The sequence below is a fragment of the Hypomesus nipponensis genome, chromosome 3, assembly GCF_054491055.1.
Source record: "Hypomesus nipponensis isolate SF chromosome 3, ASM5449105v1, whole genome shotgun sequence".
Lineage (NCBI taxonomy): Eukaryota > Metazoa > Chordata > Actinopteri > Osmeriformes > Osmeridae > Hypomesus > Hypomesus nipponensis.
The window spans coordinates 15,923,569-15,939,982 of NC_140363.1; the positions used below are offsets into that span (position 1 = coordinate 15,923,569).

The window sequence follows — 16,414 nt, forward strand, 5'->3', positions numbered from 1 at the left end:
GGATGAAATCTCTTAACAGGTAGACCGGACAGAGGCACGATGATTAGAATAGGGTTGGCTTAATTTATTAGCATCGACGTCGGATCATACCACCACTCCACAACAGAGTGGCTAGCATGAGTGAGAAACATGTCTCTTAGATGGACATTATATACATGACCTGGACAGAACAGATATAGTAACCATCAAAACATGTCCTTAAACTGTAAACATTCCACAATTTAATGCACAGGATAAAACGGCACACAGGTGGTGTGGTCATAGCTCATCGTTTGTACTATTTCCTGCATGTTGCCATTTCCAAAGGTGAAAGCAGCACATTCTCCAATCTATATGTGTATTGTCAGAGACCCGCTGCGTGACCTCTTGACCACAGCAAGAGACAACCTCACATATGTATAGAAAATCTGCATATCAACCTACATGAGTTCTGTCCAGTCAGTGAGGTATGTCTGGACGGCCTCAGCCTGGCCCAGCCTGGTCCTGCGCTGGCTGGCCTTGGCCTGAAGACTGGCCCAGTGAGCCTCCACTTCCTCAAGCCTCTCCCTCAGACTAGCCCCCACCTGGGGGTGTCGCCTGGCCAGAGCCCTGCCCTCCTCCTGGGTCCTGGACACTTTCCCCTCCATCACCTCCAGGTCCCTCTGAGGAGCCACATGGATATTTGTTGATACATGATACAATGTGTTGATTTAATTTATTCATTCGTTTTTTAAAATTTTATTCATGAATTAAAACAACTCATTCCTTACATTATTTTTCCATGCATACTTACAACTGTTAAAGGCCTGCTTCAGGCCACAAATTATCTTGGAAGCTACCCTTCCCCTTTTGTAGACTTTCATTTTGAAAGCAAACCATTGGGGTCCATTCCTTACCTCCAGCCCCTCATGTTGTCGTATGAGCGCCTGGATTCCCAGCAGGTCGTGTTCGTGATCTTCCGAGTTCAGCACCACCTCTTTCTCACTCATCCAGCCCCTCAGCTCATCCACATCATGGTCAAACTGGTGCACCTCCCTCGCTCCCTGCAGGTTCTGTTTGACACAGGAGAGAAAGCAAGTCAACATGGCTGTTCTGGCAACATCGTCACTCGAAGGCCGTCTATTAAAGTCGACTACCTGTTCTCTGATCTTGATGGTGTGGTTGAGGTCATCCCACAGTCTGCTCAGGACTGCCTCTCTCTTCTGTCCTTCTGCAGATTTGACCTCTCGGCCAAGCTGCTGCACTGAGCCCAGTTTGCTGTGGCCCAAGGTGTTCACCTCCACCACAAAGTCCTCAAACTTCTTCTGAAGCACCTGGAGGATGTTACCAAGAGTGAGTGAGTTAACGAGTGAGTGAGTGAGTGAGTGAGTGAGTGAGTGAGCTAGTGAATGAGCAAGTGGATAAGCGAGCAAGTGAGTGAGTGAGTGAGTGAGTGAGTGAGTGAGTGAGTGAGTGAGCGAGCGAGTGAGCGTGAGTGAGTGAGTCAGTGAGTGAATGAGTGGGTGAGTTAGTGAGTGTGAGTGAGTGAGTCAGTGAGTGAGTGAATGAGTGGGTGAGTGAGTGGGTGAGCTCACAGCATCCTTCCTACCTCCACATCCTCCAAGTCCTGTCCATATTCCTCAGACTGGGCGACAGACTGGTGGGAGCTGAGCCAGGTCTGCAGCTCCCCTGCTTCTCTCTCAAACACGTACAGGCTTAGCTGGTCCTCCAAAGCTGAGCGCCGCGAGGCAGACAGCCGAAGAACACTCTCGTACTGGTTCATCATGTCTGGCAGGCTCTTACTCACCAGATGGCTGGAAGGATACACGGAGAAGTGTAATACTGTTCAGTTACAGAAAGACGAGAGACCAGATGTGTGAGCTTGGGAGTCAAATCTGGGTTAATTACTATTTGTAAATACTGTCAAATACTTGGGTGCATCGGATTTGTTTCACCCACTGAAATGGATCAACGACGTGACAGCTGCGAGCCACATTTCAGCACAAACCTCCATGTCACTAATCCCAGTGGTCAACTCCGGGATGTTATTGTGCGTGTGTGTGTCTGTCTACCTCATGGGGTGTCCACAGTGCTCCAGCTTGGCCCCCATCTCCTGAAGGGTGTCCACTGTCTCCCTCTGGTGGTCCAGATCCAGGTCTACAGAGTCCAGCTTCTTCAGGAGGATCTCCGTGGCCTCCTCACTCTTCCCATAGTCTCTGGACTCGAGCATGGGCTTCTGCTCATCCATCCACAGCTCCAGCTCTGACACCTGCAAGGGGGTGAAGCACCGAGCAAAAGGAGAAGATGGTGGATTGTTGTAGAAATATGTTTTATAGATTGTTGCCATTCTTGTTTGTTTCTATACCAAGGGATACTTTGGGGAATAACTGACAGTAGTTTTATTTATGACGTTGATACGTCAGTTTAGGCCTGGACTCAAAGCACAATGGCTACCTCAGATAAGAAGGTCTGTATCTTCAAGGCGTCCTGCAAGAGACGACCTTTGTTTTCCGACTCTCTCTTCAGGTCCTCGAAGATCCTTTTCAGTTCGGCCAAGCGCTCGCTGATCTCATGGGAGGCAAAATGGCGGCCGCGAACCAGATTCCGCCCTGCCTCCTGCACCGCCTGGACCAATGGGGTGCGACTTGTGATTTCCTGCATCACGACCTGTTGAAAAGAGGATGAATCAACACACCTGTTACCGTCTCATGAAAAACAGACCGATGTACCTGTTTCCCTGTCCCAAGAAGCAGGGGAGGAACACAAATCCAGCAGCTGATTTCGATCGCAGCCTTGGGAATGCTAAAGCAGGCCTACTTCCGTGTCATGCTGACCTGGTGTTTCTTGACCATGGCCTGTGTGCTGGACAGAGTGGAACCCCAGTCTCTGGCCAAGGCATAGGGCAGCTTGTCCTGCACCCACAACAGCTCATCCTCCATGTCTCTGTAGAACTGGAACAGCAGCTGCCAGGACTCCAGGGTCTCCCTGCGACTCTGCAGGGGCTCCGCCAGCCCGTTGTATCTGTTGAGAAGAGGAGGGAACGAGACAGCTGTTACTGTCTCACGAAGAAAGGACCGACACACCTCTTGGCTCTCTCTCTCTCTCTCTCTCTGGCGACAAGCACCGAAATAGCATTCAGTTTTGAGCACAGTCTCAGGAAAAGGGGAAACATATGTTGAAGAGATGTCTTTAAGGTTCTTGAATGAATGAGACAACACGTAGATGCAGAATGTGAGACTCTCGTGATAGAGGATGTGTCTGCTGTCACCTGTTGACGATCTCTCTGACTCGGGGATGAATCTCCTCTGCCAGGAAATTCCCCTGAGAGCTGAAGTCCTTGGCTGTAGCCATGAGGCCCTGGATGAGAATCATTGTATTATTAGAGCGGATATTCAGATCTCAAGCCTTCTTGACCTCCTTTTTCTCACCTTACACCTCTTGCACCCCTTTCTCCTACCTGTATTCTCTCCTGGTGTCCATCCACAACCTCCTCCAATCCCTGCAGAGACTTGAGCAGACGACTAACAGACTGTAGGTCAGTTCCACAGTCCTGAACGGTTAACTCCTTCTCTACCGACCCCACCCACTGCTCCATATCCTCCAGGGAGCGCTGGAACTGTAACGCCTGGGCAGCAGAAACAACTTTCAGCTCATGTAGGACTATGCATGTGTGGGTGAGTTTGTGCAAACATTTGTTCCTGTGTACCTGGTAGGCTTGCTGTAGACGTGCTTCCTTCTCTTTGCAGTTGTTGAGGAGCTGTTCCCATGTGTCTCTGAGGTCCTTCAGCCAGGGTTTGATTTTGCCCGGGGCATAGTGGCCTGCCGAGATCATCCTCTCACCCTCCTGCAGAACCGTCGCAGGGGTCAGTTCCATAACATTGCATCAATTTAACCATGAATACCAAAGCATCGCGCTTTGATCTGAAAGATAAGTATGGAACCAATCGCAAGCCACCTGACCTAGAAGCCAGTCTAAACTGGTTGAATAAAGATCTCATTAGAAAACTACCTTGGTGAGAACATCCACTCTGTTGCGATTAGCCAGGATCTCAGCCTCGAAGCTGTGGTGCTTGAGGAGCTTCGCCTGCAGGTTAAAGGGTTCCCTCCAGCTCTCATCCAGGGCGACCGCGTTACGCTCATTCAACCATGAGCAAACCTTCAGAGAGCAGGTAGTCATTATAGTTATTACATTTAATTCATTTAGCAGACGCTAAATGGTGGTAGGTGGTACACATACATAGTTCTCATTCAGAAGAGACGGAGCTAAGAGATCCAAAGAGGGAGAGGAACAGCATGAACTAAACAAAAGCAACATAAACACCTGGGCCGAACTTTGAACAGATCCAGATTAATGTCAAATCAGTTGGCTTCTGTACCTCGTATGTGTTGGCCAGGAACTTCTGGAGCTGCAGAGATTCCTCTAAAACCTTCCGCCGCTTCCTACTCATCTCTAACAGCTTGTCCTTTCTGGAGAGACAGAGAAAACGGAATTACACGCAACACTACACATAGTTGTAGTATATCACCACACTATGTGTGGTGTACATTTTCATCACAAACATCAACAACCAAGTAAACAACAACAATATTGAGCCTTATAATCCCTGTGTTGTTCTTATATATATATATGTTCTGCTACCTCTACAGCCTTGTCACCTGGTGATGACGGCCCTGTTCTACAGCCTTGTCACCTGGTGATGACGGCCTTGTTCTACAGCCTTGTCACCTGGTGATGACGGCCCTGCTTTTGCTGTTGATGTTGTCAGCGTCGTAGTGTCTCTGTTGGGTCAGTTGCTGAGCCTGCCTCTCCACCTCCTCCACCTGCTCCAGCTGGGCGTCTAGCGTGGTCTCAAACAGAGCCTGCTTCCTCTGCAGGGTCTCCACATCCGACAAGGAACTCTACACGTGGAAGCACACACACACAGACACGCACACAGGGCAGCCTGTCAAAATTCTCTATACACAGGTCAGCCAAACAAGTAGGCCAGACAGTCAGACAGGAGGTGACACAGCAGCCAGTTTAAGGAACTCAGAGTTCCTACCCCCAGGTCCTCGTTAGCCAGGAAGGCCTCCTTGCTGCTAAGCCAGCTCTCACTCTGCTCCACGTAGCCCAAGAACAACTGGGGACAGAGAGATTCAGCAAAGCAGAAAAGACAGTTGGCACATGTTTAGCAATTCTGCAGTCAATCAAGTGCAAACATAACACAGGCTTTGTGTGTGTGTTGTGTGTCATACCTGCAGTCTCAGGGCTTGGTCCAGGATTGTATTCCTTTTCTGCCAAGCCTGGTTCAGTCCAACCTTGGCCTCCTCAAGCTTGCTGAGAGACTTCTTGATGTCTGCAGAGCAGCTGTGTCCAGACCTCACCAGACTCTGGCCAAAGTCCCTGACCGCGTCGATACGCTCCGCACGAGCATCGATCTCCGTCTAGGAATACACACACACACACTCCTTCACTGTCTGATGCTTTAATTTGCTGGCTGTAAACTCCCATGACCGAATCATACATGAGGATGTTCTATTAAATGTAACTGTATCTGGTGTATAGCTGAGGGTGATAGCCCCTGTGATTGTTTTGCTGGCTTGGACAGGGGACAGGGGACTGGGGACAGGGGACTGGGGACAGGGGACTGGGGACAGGGGACAGGGGTTAACTTTATACCTTCCAGTCCTGGTGCTCCACTATGAGTCTCTCTGCCTCTGCCTTGCTTTTGGGAAGACCCTTCTCTCCCATCTCTGCACTCTGTTTGACGTTCCAGTCCAGCAGGAGGCGCTGGTTAGCCTTGAACAGCTGCAGCTGGTGAGCCTCCTGCAGCTTCTCCTTCCTAAAAGGACATTAGTTCCTTAATGACATCATTTCCTGTCAGCCTTACAATGTTTTTTTAACATCACCTATAATGACCTTCTCCCGTCCACATCTTAACCCAGATGGCAAATAAAAGACCAGTATGTAAGGGTATCTTTGCCTTTTTGCACTCATAGAAAGTTTTATAAACACTGTAATAACATGTGCCTTAGAAGTTAATAGTTGCAAGGTAAGGACTCCTCTGACCTGAGTTTGACCTCCTTCTCCATCGTCACCAGAGTCGTTTTGACCTCTCTCTGCTTTTTACTCAGTTTGTCAGCCAGCACAGACTTGCCCTTCAGACTGTCTGAAGACTCTTTATCCAAGACCTAATGGAACAACGGTTTAACAGCGGTGCAATATAATTTAATACACCTATCAATTTCAGTTATAACAGCAATATAATATGTATAATAATACTTGTGTAAGAGTGGTTGTATAGGAGTTCAACAGAGGTCACAAGTGATTAGATAAACACAAATTGACTGTTCACTGCAGTTTGAGGGTCCGTGTTTGGATGGTTTAGTGACAAACATCATCGTATGTAAAGCGAGCTCATATGAACACTTCCATCACTGCCATGAACAGCAGCTGCTACCATGGGAAAATGTGTCCCAACTTTTGACTGGCACTATAGGTACAACTGTGATGATTTGACTGTGGTGTGTGTGACAGGTGTTCCTCCTCACCTTCCCCCTCTCCTGAATGACTCCAGCCTCCCTCCCCGTCTCCTCGTGGCGTCTGATCAGGTTCTCAACACTCTCCACGTCCCAGCCACAGTCCTGGCCCTGCAGCAGGTGCATCTGAAGAACACACCACCACAAGAGGGAGTGAACAAGCATGCACTGGAGTTTTCTGTTGTTTGTCCATCATTCCTGGAAGCTGAGATGCGGTTACTTTGAGATGTGGCAGTCAAATATAGATTGTACCTTGCCTCTGACCCGTAGAACTTTGCCTTATGCTAATGTTTTATCTTATGCTGCATTTTGCTTTGGATGAAAGTATCACCCGAAATGAATACGATGTCATGTAAAAATGTAACAACCATGTACACGTTTTAATGATGAAGGCAGCCTTGGTCAAGGCACATCGCTGTGGTTTACCAGCGGTTAAACTATCGTTCAAAACAGATGAAACCCTCCAGGCACTAAGGAGTCAGGTGGCTGAGCGGTTAGGGAATCGGGCTGGTAATCAGAAGGTTGCTGGAATGATTCCCTGCCGTGCCAAATGACATTGTGTCCTTGGGCAAGGCACTTCACCCTACTTTCCTCGGGGGAATGTCCCTGTACTTACTGTAAGTCGCTCTGGATAAGAGCGTCTGCTAAACTTTTAAAATGTAAAATGTAAACCTTCTCATTGGCTCGCTCCCTGACTTCATCCAGCTCTCTGATGAGGGAGTGGATCTCCAGCGCCCCTTCCAGCTTCTTCTTGTAGCTGCTCAGGTTCACATGGAACTTGCTCCACCTGATGGAGGTGAAGTGGCAGGTGCCATAGAAACAAGATGAGGGAGTCTGAGGCTTTGTTTGGTTCCTCTATCGTTGACCGTCTACAATGCCTACCTGTCGCTGACAAAGACTTGTACTGTTCCTATACTGTATAAATAGCATCCATTGTGGGTAGATGGTGTATGTACCTGTCGTTGAGCCCTTTCCTCTTCTGTTTCACGGTGTCCAGGTCGTCACTGTTCTGTTTCTCCAGCCGAGCAGCCAGACTGTTGATGGCCTTAATGTGAGCGTCGTCAACAGTCACATCCTGAAGACAGACAGCAGGAGATGAACTCCAGTCAAGCTCAGCAGCTGCATCGCATACAGAGCACGGACGGAGTAACAATAACACACATTGCCTCCATACTTACCCTGGACCCTGACCCTCTGAACTCATTGAGTTTTTTCAGCAGCTGGAGTCCATGTTCGTAGTCCTCGCCAACGTCTCCTACGTTGATCATCACCTCCTGGCAACAGCAAACAGAACAGGAGTCAGCTCCCATCCAACAACATGCAGAACCTCCTCCTTTATTTCTCCTGTACCTCCTCCATACCTTCTGCCTGATCCAGACCTCCACCTGCTCCACCTTCTGAAGGAACTCCAGGAAGTCTCTGTTGTCTTCTAGGACTTTCCCCCTGGCCACCACGGCCATCTTCAGCTCCTCCCAGTGGTGATTCAGAGCCACCATGCTTGCACGGACTTCTTTCGACTTGGGGTGACGCAGTGACAGCAACTCCTCGCCAGCCTATCCCAGCCAGGGGTGTGAAGATCAGCTACTGATTGGCCGATACAGTCATGTGACTTTATACATATGATAGCTTCCTAGTTGATCAGTACCTACCTGCTGCACTGAGTCGATGATCCTTCCGTGGGCCAGGATCTCAACCTCAAACACCTGGTGTTTCTGCAGCATCTTCATCTTGGTCTGCAGGTTACTCAGGTCCATCTTGGAGTTCTCCTGCATCTTCTGCATACGTTCAGACACCCATTCCTCTGCCTGCATGGACACGGTGGACAAGTCAGGTGACAAGACTTTTTAAGCAAGACAGATTTTGTTTGTATATATATATATATATAAATCTCGAAAAGGGGGATGAAAATATGGCCAATTAATGAATCAGGATGGGGCATTGCATAAATGAGCGTTAGCTAGCTTCGCTGTGAGTATTAGCAGCGTCACACATCTGCTTGGAACGCTGTGGTCTACCCATCTACCTCGGCAGCGTTGCGGTTGAAGATACAAAGCAGCCTGGAGATGGCCAGTTCCTCCTTGCGTTTGATTGACAGCTGCTTGATTCTATCCCGTCTCTCCAGGAGGCCCTTCAATTTGCTGTGAATCCGACCAGATTTTTCTCTACTTAAGTCTTCCTGTTTCAGCTTTTCAGCAAGTTCCTTCAGAGACACAATCTGAAGGACAGGGAGTGTATTGGGGTCAGACAGGCTGAAAATAGGCTCAAACAAAGTGGACTGCCAAACCACCCTCAAAGCCTTCTAATTACAGCCTCCGCGAGAGTGTGTTTGGCAGAGGAAGACAATACTGAAGTCACACCCACCTTGTCTTCCTGGGTGCTCAGCAGTTTCTCAAAGGCCTCGTGGCGTTTGATGAGCCTCTCCACCTCGTCCACTGTCGTCCCCAGGTCACTGTTCTTCAGCAGGATCTGACAACACAACGCAGACGGGTCAAGTGAAGTCAACTTTAACGGATAAGGGTGACAGTCAGTCAGGGCGTAGGTTTGGCAATGTTCCGTCCGACCTCCTGCGAGTTGTTGATGTTCTCCATGCTCTCCATATCCCTGTAGAAGACCTGCTCCAGGTGTGTGACTTCCAGGCTCCTCTGCTTCCTGTCCCAGTGACCGTGTAGCTTGTCCTTCTCCTCCTGCAGTGACCGCAGCTTCTCCTTCACCTGGGAAGGACGAGCAGAGGAGTCAAGGAGAGAAGCCTGTCCAGACGAGTGATCCTTTCCTCTCGTTTGATCTCCTCTCTTCTCCTCTGTTGTCCTCTTCGGAATCCCTCACCTCTCTGGTGTTTGTTCCCTCTTGCTCCACCAGCTGTTGGCCTAAGGCCAACGCCTGGTCATAGGTCTCCTGGCGAGCCAGCATCTCCGCCCACAGCTGTTGGTGCTGGGAGAGCTGGAGGTCACAGGTCACCAAATCTCTGATGCTTTCCTCTGCTGACATGCCACTAAGCACCTGGCCACACCACAGGAAGTAATCCTGCACCTGAATACACCCACGCAGATGGAAATCAATGATTTGCAGGAGTGAAAAACACACAGGTACTGTGTGTCAATTTGTCTTCAATACAAGAAATGCCGAAAATCCAAGTCTGATTTCCAAAGTGAATCTGAGTCTTGTGTTGTTTTCAGTTTACCGTGTTGAGAAAGAGGTAGCGCTGGCGTGTCAGTATCAGCTCCGCCTCCCTCTGGTCCATGTGGAGGCGGAGCCTCTCCCAGTTCCCCACCACTTCCTGCTGCTGGTCTTGAAGGCGGAGTTTCATTTTAGGGGTGCACAGCTCCAGGGTGGCATCCGTCGCATCCAGCAGTTCCTGGAGCTGGGAGACAGGGACGAAGGAAGATGGAAACGAGAGAGAGACGAGAAACAAAGAACAATGATGGAAATATATCATATCTGAAAAGTTTTGGGTTGATGTTAGTTGAGATACAGTGGTTTTCTTACTACTGTATGTATTCAGGTAGTGGTCTTGTTTCAGATATCTGCAGTAATCTACTGTGCATTTCGGTAATAGTCTTGTTGGAGGTACCTGAAGTTGTGTACAGTGTATTTTGGTACAGTAGTGGTCTCATGACATCATCTCACTTTACCTGCTGTTCAGTGCCGGCCAGCTCGTGGACCACTTCTTCATGTTTACGTAGTTGTGACATCACTCCTCGCAGGTCTCTGGCAATGTCATCAGTGATGCTCATTTGCCGCTCCTGAGGAGCGGTGGAAAGGAGAGATAGAGAGAGAGGCAGAGAGATAGTGTGGCAAAGAGAGAGAGAGACAGAGAGAGAGAGAGAGAGAGAGAGAGAGAGAGAGAGTGTGAGAGAGAGAGAGAGAGAGAGAGAGAGAGAGAGAGAGAGAGAGAGAGAGAGAGAGAGAGAGAAGGAAAGGACAGGACAGGACAGGAAATGAAAGGACAGGACAGGACAGGAGAGAGTGAGAGAGAGTGTGAAGGAGGCAGCAATTGTTAAACCACAGGTATTCCCATTCCCATTCCCTTCACACTGGTGACTTCCTACTCATAATTTACTTAAATCCCTCCTCCCGTCTTATTTATTATTAATGTAGTATTTCCTCAGTGAGCATAGAGCAGCATGGCTACTTACTCTGGTATTTAACGAGTCCCAGTCCATTACAGTGAAACAGCAAGCAGAATTACAAATCACACCAAAACAGAGATGGATAGGTTGGCCTCTAGTTAAACCCGGAGCAGCTTAGCGCCACTGGTGAGTCACTGAGCTGTGTGTGTTACACACCCTCATCTGCATGACTGCCCAATTCACTCAAGGCTATGTCTGGCTTCCTGTTTGGGCTGTTCCTCTTTTTCCAAGCAATTGCTCCCTCACTCCATAAACACAGTCTGACATATAAAATAGTCCTTCTAGTCAGACAAAGGAACATGTCTGTTGTACCTCAATCTGTCCCAGAGCCTCAGTCAGGTCTCTGTAGACCTTGTGACAATCCTCGGCCTTCAGCAGACAAGCCTGACGCTCTCTGGACAGGTCGTGAAGCTCCTCCCACGATGCTCTGGAGGCAGAAAAATCAACAGTAGATAGATGGACTTACGGTTGGATGGATAGATGGATTTAGGGATGGATGGATGAAACAAAGACATTGTTTCGATTTACCTGAGCTTATGCAAAATCTCTCTGATGGTGGAGGACTGGGGATGTTTGTTTTGTATAAGGGCGTCAGCCAGTTCCTTGCAGCTCTGCATCCTTTCTAACCCCATTTCCAGGCGCTTCAGGAAGGCCTCAAAGTTCCCACGCAGCAGCTGGATCCACAGGAGGGAAATATACGAGATAAACGTTTTTTTTTAGATAAATAATGTTCCAAAGCTTTCCATAACTTTGTAGACTGACAGTTCCAACAACCTGGACAATGTAAAAAAAAAAAGTCAAATCATGTGAGAAACGTGCTTGAGGCCAGTGGGGTCAGCTAGTGGTGTGAAGTGTGTCTTACCATCACATGTTCATAGTCGTTACCATAGTCCTCAGAGCAGGCAGTCAGTCTCTGCTGGGAGATCCAGTCCTCCAACTCAGAGGACTCCCTTGTGAACTCATGTAAGTGTAACACCTCCTTCAGCTTCTGGGCCCTGGTTGAAAGTTATAAACACGGGTTAATTGTATTGTTCTTGATGGGTATGGTCAACCACTGTAAACTATGAAAGGCCAACAAACTGTGAACATTTGTTTAGAAGTCACTGGATACCTGAGAGCAGCACTGTGCTGTAATTGTGTGTTCTGGGTGCTAATTCGCATGTAAGGTCTGTTGAGTTCCTCTAGGTGCCAGTCATGGATGGCCTCCTCCACCTGCTCCCCTAACTCCTCCACCTGATTCTCCACCACCTCCAGCTGCCCCTCCAGCCCCTGAAGAAGAGAGGAGAGTTCATCTTCTGCACTCAGTGAATCAACAGAGGACTGAGTCAAGGATCAGCTCTACCTACCTGGTGCTGTTTGATGAGACTCTGCGTGGCCAGTTCATTCTTGCCGTACTCGTCTGTGCTGACCAGAGCCAGGATCTCAGACAGACGGCTCTCCAGCTCTGCACAGTCCAGCAGGATCTAGGAGAGGACGACAGCGCAGCCCAGCATGAGCAGGGATCACATGGGATCACAGAGACAGAGTCTCAATGAGGATGCTTTAGGATGTGGATGTTGGAATGTTAGAGCATACAGTCTGTTTTATCCAGCTAAAAGACTAGAATGAAGCTGTATATTCACATTAGGGTTAGAGAGAAGGATTCTTCAAACCAAACCTCGGTGAAGTGTTCATGATTTAAATGCCCCAGTACCAAAAGGCCAAATAAATACATATTTGCATTTGGATTCCCCAGTGACAAAAGTGCAAACTCCATAAACAGTCAAATCAAGGCGATTCAGTTTGGCTGCACCTGTTCTCTGGTCACAGCCTTGCTCAGGTGGGCCGCTCTCTTCTCGCACGCCCCCTCCAGATCCTCCCACTCTGCGTTCAGGTGGCCACACCTCTTCACCACCTCCTCGCCTTCGTATTGGCTGGACTTCCCCAGGCCACGCCCCTTCTCCAGGACACGTGTCAGGTGTTTATGGTGAGCGTTCACCTCCGCCTGCAGCTCCTGAAGACAGATTGTGGGACAGACGTTTTCATGTGGACTTCCTCCACACCTCTCCTAATCAAGCATTTAACTGGAAGGTGACTTTAGAAAAGCCTGGGCACCAGAGAGGCGTTTAAAAGATTCTCCTGTACCTTGTGTTTCTGTAGCAGGACGATGGCCCCTGCCAGGGACTTGTCATAATTAGTGGAACCAGCTGATGGATAATGTTCTGTTATCCAATTGAGCTCCAAGTCCACATCGTGGTAGAACCCGTACAGAACCACGGACGCTTCCAGCTGGGCTCGGCGCCGGTCCAGGGGCTTCTGCAGGGACTTGAACCTGCGAGGAAAACAAAACCGATCCATAGCTATTGGAATTCCACGTCTGCGCTGCTTTCAACTCCCCTATATAGGAAACGCACAGACTCACATCTTGAGGTAGACGTCCGTCTCCTGAAGGATCCTCTGGGAGTCAAAGTGGTGGGTGGCGAGGTGTTTGGCACGGGTCACGATGGCGTTGATCTTGTCGGCCAGCTCCTGCGCCTCCTGCTCCAACTGCTGGTGCTCCTTCAGCAGCTGCCGACTGGAGCGCAGGTCGTGACCTTTGGCGGCGTTCTGAAGCATCCGCTGGATAGCCTCGATCTTCACCTTAGCATCCTGCACCGAAGGGAGTACACAGTCAACCATCAGAGCTTATTTCAAAACCCCATATCAAGTGTTGGGATTCGTTGGGAGTCAGATGGCTGAGCGGTTAGGTAATCGGGCTACTAATCAGAAGGTTTGATTCCCAGTTGTGACAAAAATTACGTTGTGTCCTTGGGCAAGGCACTTCACCCTACTTGCCTTGAGGGGAATGTCCCTGTACTTACTGTAAGTCGCTCTGGATAAGATCGTCTGCTAACTGAATACAAATTTAAATGTTTTCTCGCCCCTATCCATACCTGCAGCAGCTCCATCAACTGCTCCTGCTGCCCGGCCTGCCTCAGTTTGTCTCCCCGCTCGGCCATCTTGGTCTGGAGGCGAGTCCAGCGGCTGGTCACCTCCGAGGATTTCCTTCGGATGCTCTGGCTGTTGTAGTGTTCCTCTGCCAGCATCTCCTCTCCCAGCTGGGGCCAGAGTTACACAGCCAGACAGGTCAGGTCAAAGCACAGGTTAGGGTGTGTTGGGAACAACAAGGCTCAGTGTGGGGGAACAGGGTTACAGTTTGGTCAGTGGATGTGACTGAGATGTTCAAGGTTGTAGTTTTTTTGTTAGGCTCAAGACTCACATTCATCAGCCAATGAACTACAACGCTTTTTTCTTGCCTGAGTGAGTCTGTCCAGCCACACTTGGTTGGCCTGCATCTCCTTCTCTGCCGCCTCATGTCTCTTCAGCTTGCGGAGGACGTTGGTGGGGTCTCGGTAAGACTCGTCCTCCGCTATCTTGAACTTCTCCTCCATCCACAGCTGCATCTCTTCAGCCTCTCGCAGGAACTCCTGCAGGTTGTAATGAACATAGACTTGCTCAGTCACAGTCATGTGTGTTGCATGTCAGATTTTCATTTCATAAAAAAAAAACACACACAAAAACAAAAAACAAAATCTCACAAAGCAACGTGAGTAACTAAACAAACTAATATAAATTTGTTAGGCTTTTTATGGTGTGTTTGGTACCTGGTACTTCCTGGAAGCTAATAGGAGATGTCTTCTCTGTCGACAGCTCTCTCCAAGCTTCCTGTTGCGCTCTTCAATACCCTGCAGTCTCTCCTGGATCCTAGGAAAGAGACGGATGCATGAAATTTCCTTTATACAACACTTTTTATGTATACACAGTTTTGATGCTTATCTAGTCATAGCATATGTGAAGTGTGCCATTGTATGACATAAGGATTAAGGTCGTACTGTTTGGATGCAAAGTGTCTTTTGCTTATGAGCTGTTGGCTCCTGTCCTGGAAGAGGTTGATCTGATGGTCAAGGGCCTTCAGTAGATCCTCCAGCTCCTCCTGTCTACCCAGAAGACTGTGGACACTGTCCACCGAGTCCTAGACACACACACCCACAGACAGGGTTAAGGTTAGGGTTAGTCTCAGTGGGCTATCCCCTTTCTGTGCCCGTGAGCAGGTTGACTTTGGGTAGACGAAGCACAGACCAGGCCTACCCAGCGCCATCTTACACATATTATCTTATCTGGAGGATTATCAACGTAGGGCTGTGGAAGACTTAAGTACTGATCCTGACCTAAAGCATACAGTGAGTCCAATATGTATTTGATCCCTTGCTGATTTTGCCGGTTTGCCCACTAATAAAGACATGATCAGTCTATAAATTTATGATAATATGTATTCAAACATGGAGAGACAGAATATCAAAAAAAATATCCAGAAAATGAACCTAAGGAATATATATTAATTGATTTGTATTTCATTGAGGGAAATAAGTATTTGATCCCTTAGTATTCATTAGGAGTTCTGGCTTTTACAGACCAGGTAGACACTCCCAATCGACTTGTTACCTGAACTGAAGCCACCTGTTCTCACTAATCACTCGTGTGAAAAACACCTGTTCACAGAATCAGACAATCAGACAGATTCCAAACTGTTCACCATGGGGAAGACCAAAGAGCTGTCTCAGGACCTCAGAGTCAGGATTGTTGATCTCCACAAAGCTGGAATGGGGTACAAAAAGATTAGCAAGGTGTTGGATTTGAAGGTAACAACCATTGGTGCAATTGTAAGAAAATTTAAAAAGCATAACATGATCATCAACAGACCTCGGTCCGGTGCTCCTAAGAAGATTCCACCTCGTGGGGTAGCAATGATTCTGAGAACGGTCAAAAATCATCCTGCAACCACTCGGCAGGAGTTGGCAAATGACCTGAAGGCAGCTGGGACCACAGTTTGCAAGGAAACAATAGGCAACACTTTGCGCAGCAATGGGTTAACATCCCGCAGTGCCCGAAAGGTACCCCTTCTCAAAAAGGCACATGTGGACGCGCGCCTTAAGTACGCCAATGATCACCTGAAAGATGAACCAAGTTATTGGGAGAAAGTTATGTGGTCGGACGAGACCAAAATTGAGCTTTTTGGCCTCAATTCTACCCGTCATGTGTGGAGGAAAAAAAATGCTGCTTATGACCCCAAGAACACTGTGCCCACCGTCAAGCATGGAGGTGGAAGCATAATGTTTTGGGGGTGTTTCTCCGCCAAGGGTACAGGGCCACTTCACCGCATCACTGGGAAGATGGATGGAGCCATGTACCGTACAATCCTGAAGGACAACCTCCTCCCCTCTGCCAGGAAGCTGAAAATTGGCCGTGGTTGGGTCTTCCAACATGATAATGACCCGAAGCACACAGCAAAGGCAACAAAGGATTGGCTCAAGAAACATCACATCAAGGTCATGGAATGGCCCAGCCAGTCACCGGACCTCAATCCGATCGAAAATCTATGGAGGGAGCTGAAGGTCAGAGTGGCCAGGCGACAGCCCACCAACCTTCATGATTTAGAGAGGATCTGCAAAGAAGAGTGGGCCAAAATTCCACCTGGTGTGTGTGCTAAACTTGTGGTTAACTACAAAAAACGTCTCACTGCTGTGCTTGCAAACAAAGGCTTTGCCACTAAGTATTGAGTGTGTTTGGCCAGAGGGATCAAATACTTATTTCCCTCAATGATATACAAATTAATTAAAATATATTCTTTAAAGTTATTTTCTGGAATTTCTTTTTGATATTTTGTCTCTCCATGTTTGAATACATATTATCATAAATTTATAGACTGATCATGTCTTTATTAGTGGGCAAACCGGCAAAATCAGCAAGGGATCAAATACATATTGGACTCACTGTATATATGTCAGCAGAAT

General features: G+C 48.4%; 1 protein-coding gene and 1 long non-coding RNA gene across 2 annotated transcripts in view; both read right to left on the reverse strand.

The window, feature by feature from the left end:
- sptbn5 (spectrin, beta, non-erythrocytic 5) overlaps positions 1-16,414 on the reverse strand; it is a 35,659-nt gene that overhangs the window by 4,404 nt on the left and 14,841 nt on the right. The window contains exons 22-62 of the mRNA XM_084683183.1: positions 14,456-14,595; positions 14,228-14,327; positions 13,880-14,050; positions 13,517-13,681; positions 13,006-13,232; positions 12,729-12,915; positions 12,397-12,597; positions 11,951-12,067; positions 11,716-11,873; positions 11,467-11,599; positions 11,133-11,278; positions 10,917-11,031; positions 10,107-10,217; positions 9,656-9,835; positions 9,301-9,504; positions 9,039-9,188; positions 8,839-8,943; positions 8,501-8,692; positions 8,127-8,282; positions 7,839-8,030; positions 7,656-7,751; positions 7,434-7,552; positions 7,150-7,264; positions 6,490-6,603; positions 6,008-6,129; positions 5,618-5,780; positions 5,194-5,382; positions 5,001-5,078; positions 4,685-4,857; positions 4,335-4,425; positions 3,968-4,114; positions 3,665-3,802; positions 3,416-3,583; positions 3,227-3,315; positions 2,793-2,979; positions 2,413-2,625; positions 2,031-2,227; positions 1,568-1,772; positions 1,116-1,292; positions 876-1,031; positions 424-641 (exon numbers count right to left, since the gene is read on the reverse strand). Coding sequence (XP_084539309.1) covers positions 424-641; positions 876-1,031; positions 1,116-1,292; positions 1,568-1,772; positions 2,031-2,227; positions 2,413-2,625; positions 2,793-2,979; positions 3,227-3,315; positions 3,416-3,583; positions 3,665-3,802; positions 3,968-4,114; positions 4,335-4,425; positions 4,685-4,857; positions 5,001-5,078; positions 5,194-5,382; positions 5,618-5,780; positions 6,008-6,129; positions 6,490-6,603; positions 7,150-7,264; positions 7,434-7,552; positions 7,656-7,751; positions 7,839-8,030; positions 8,127-8,282; positions 8,501-8,692; positions 8,839-8,943; positions 9,039-9,188; positions 9,301-9,504; positions 9,656-9,835; positions 10,107-10,217; positions 10,917-11,031; positions 11,133-11,278; positions 11,467-11,599; positions 11,716-11,873; positions 11,951-12,067; positions 12,397-12,597; positions 12,729-12,915; positions 13,006-13,232; positions 13,517-13,681; positions 13,880-14,050; positions 14,228-14,327; positions 14,456-14,595 — 6,305 coding nt within the window. The remainder of the gene's footprint in view (positions 1-423; positions 642-875; positions 1,032-1,115; positions 1,293-1,567; positions 1,773-2,030; positions 2,228-2,412; positions 2,626-2,792; positions 2,980-3,226; positions 3,316-3,415; positions 3,584-3,664; positions 3,803-3,967; positions 4,115-4,334; positions 4,426-4,684; positions 4,858-5,000; positions 5,079-5,193; positions 5,383-5,617; positions 5,781-6,007; positions 6,130-6,489; positions 6,604-7,149; positions 7,265-7,433; positions 7,553-7,655; positions 7,752-7,838; positions 8,031-8,126; positions 8,283-8,500; positions 8,693-8,838; positions 8,944-9,038; positions 9,189-9,300; positions 9,505-9,655; positions 9,836-10,106; positions 10,218-10,916; positions 11,032-11,132; positions 11,279-11,466; positions 11,600-11,715; positions 11,874-11,950; positions 12,068-12,396; positions 12,598-12,728; positions 12,916-13,005; positions 13,233-13,516; positions 13,682-13,879; positions 14,051-14,227; positions 14,328-14,455; positions 14,596-16,414) is intronic.
- LOC146300040 (uncharacterized) lies at positions 14,876-16,397 on the reverse strand. Its single transcript, XR_014732028.1, has 2 exons — positions 15,324-16,397; positions 14,876-15,218 (listed from the first exon to the last, which is right to left on the reverse strand). It is a non-coding gene; the product is annotated as an uncharacterized LOC146300040 (long non-coding RNA).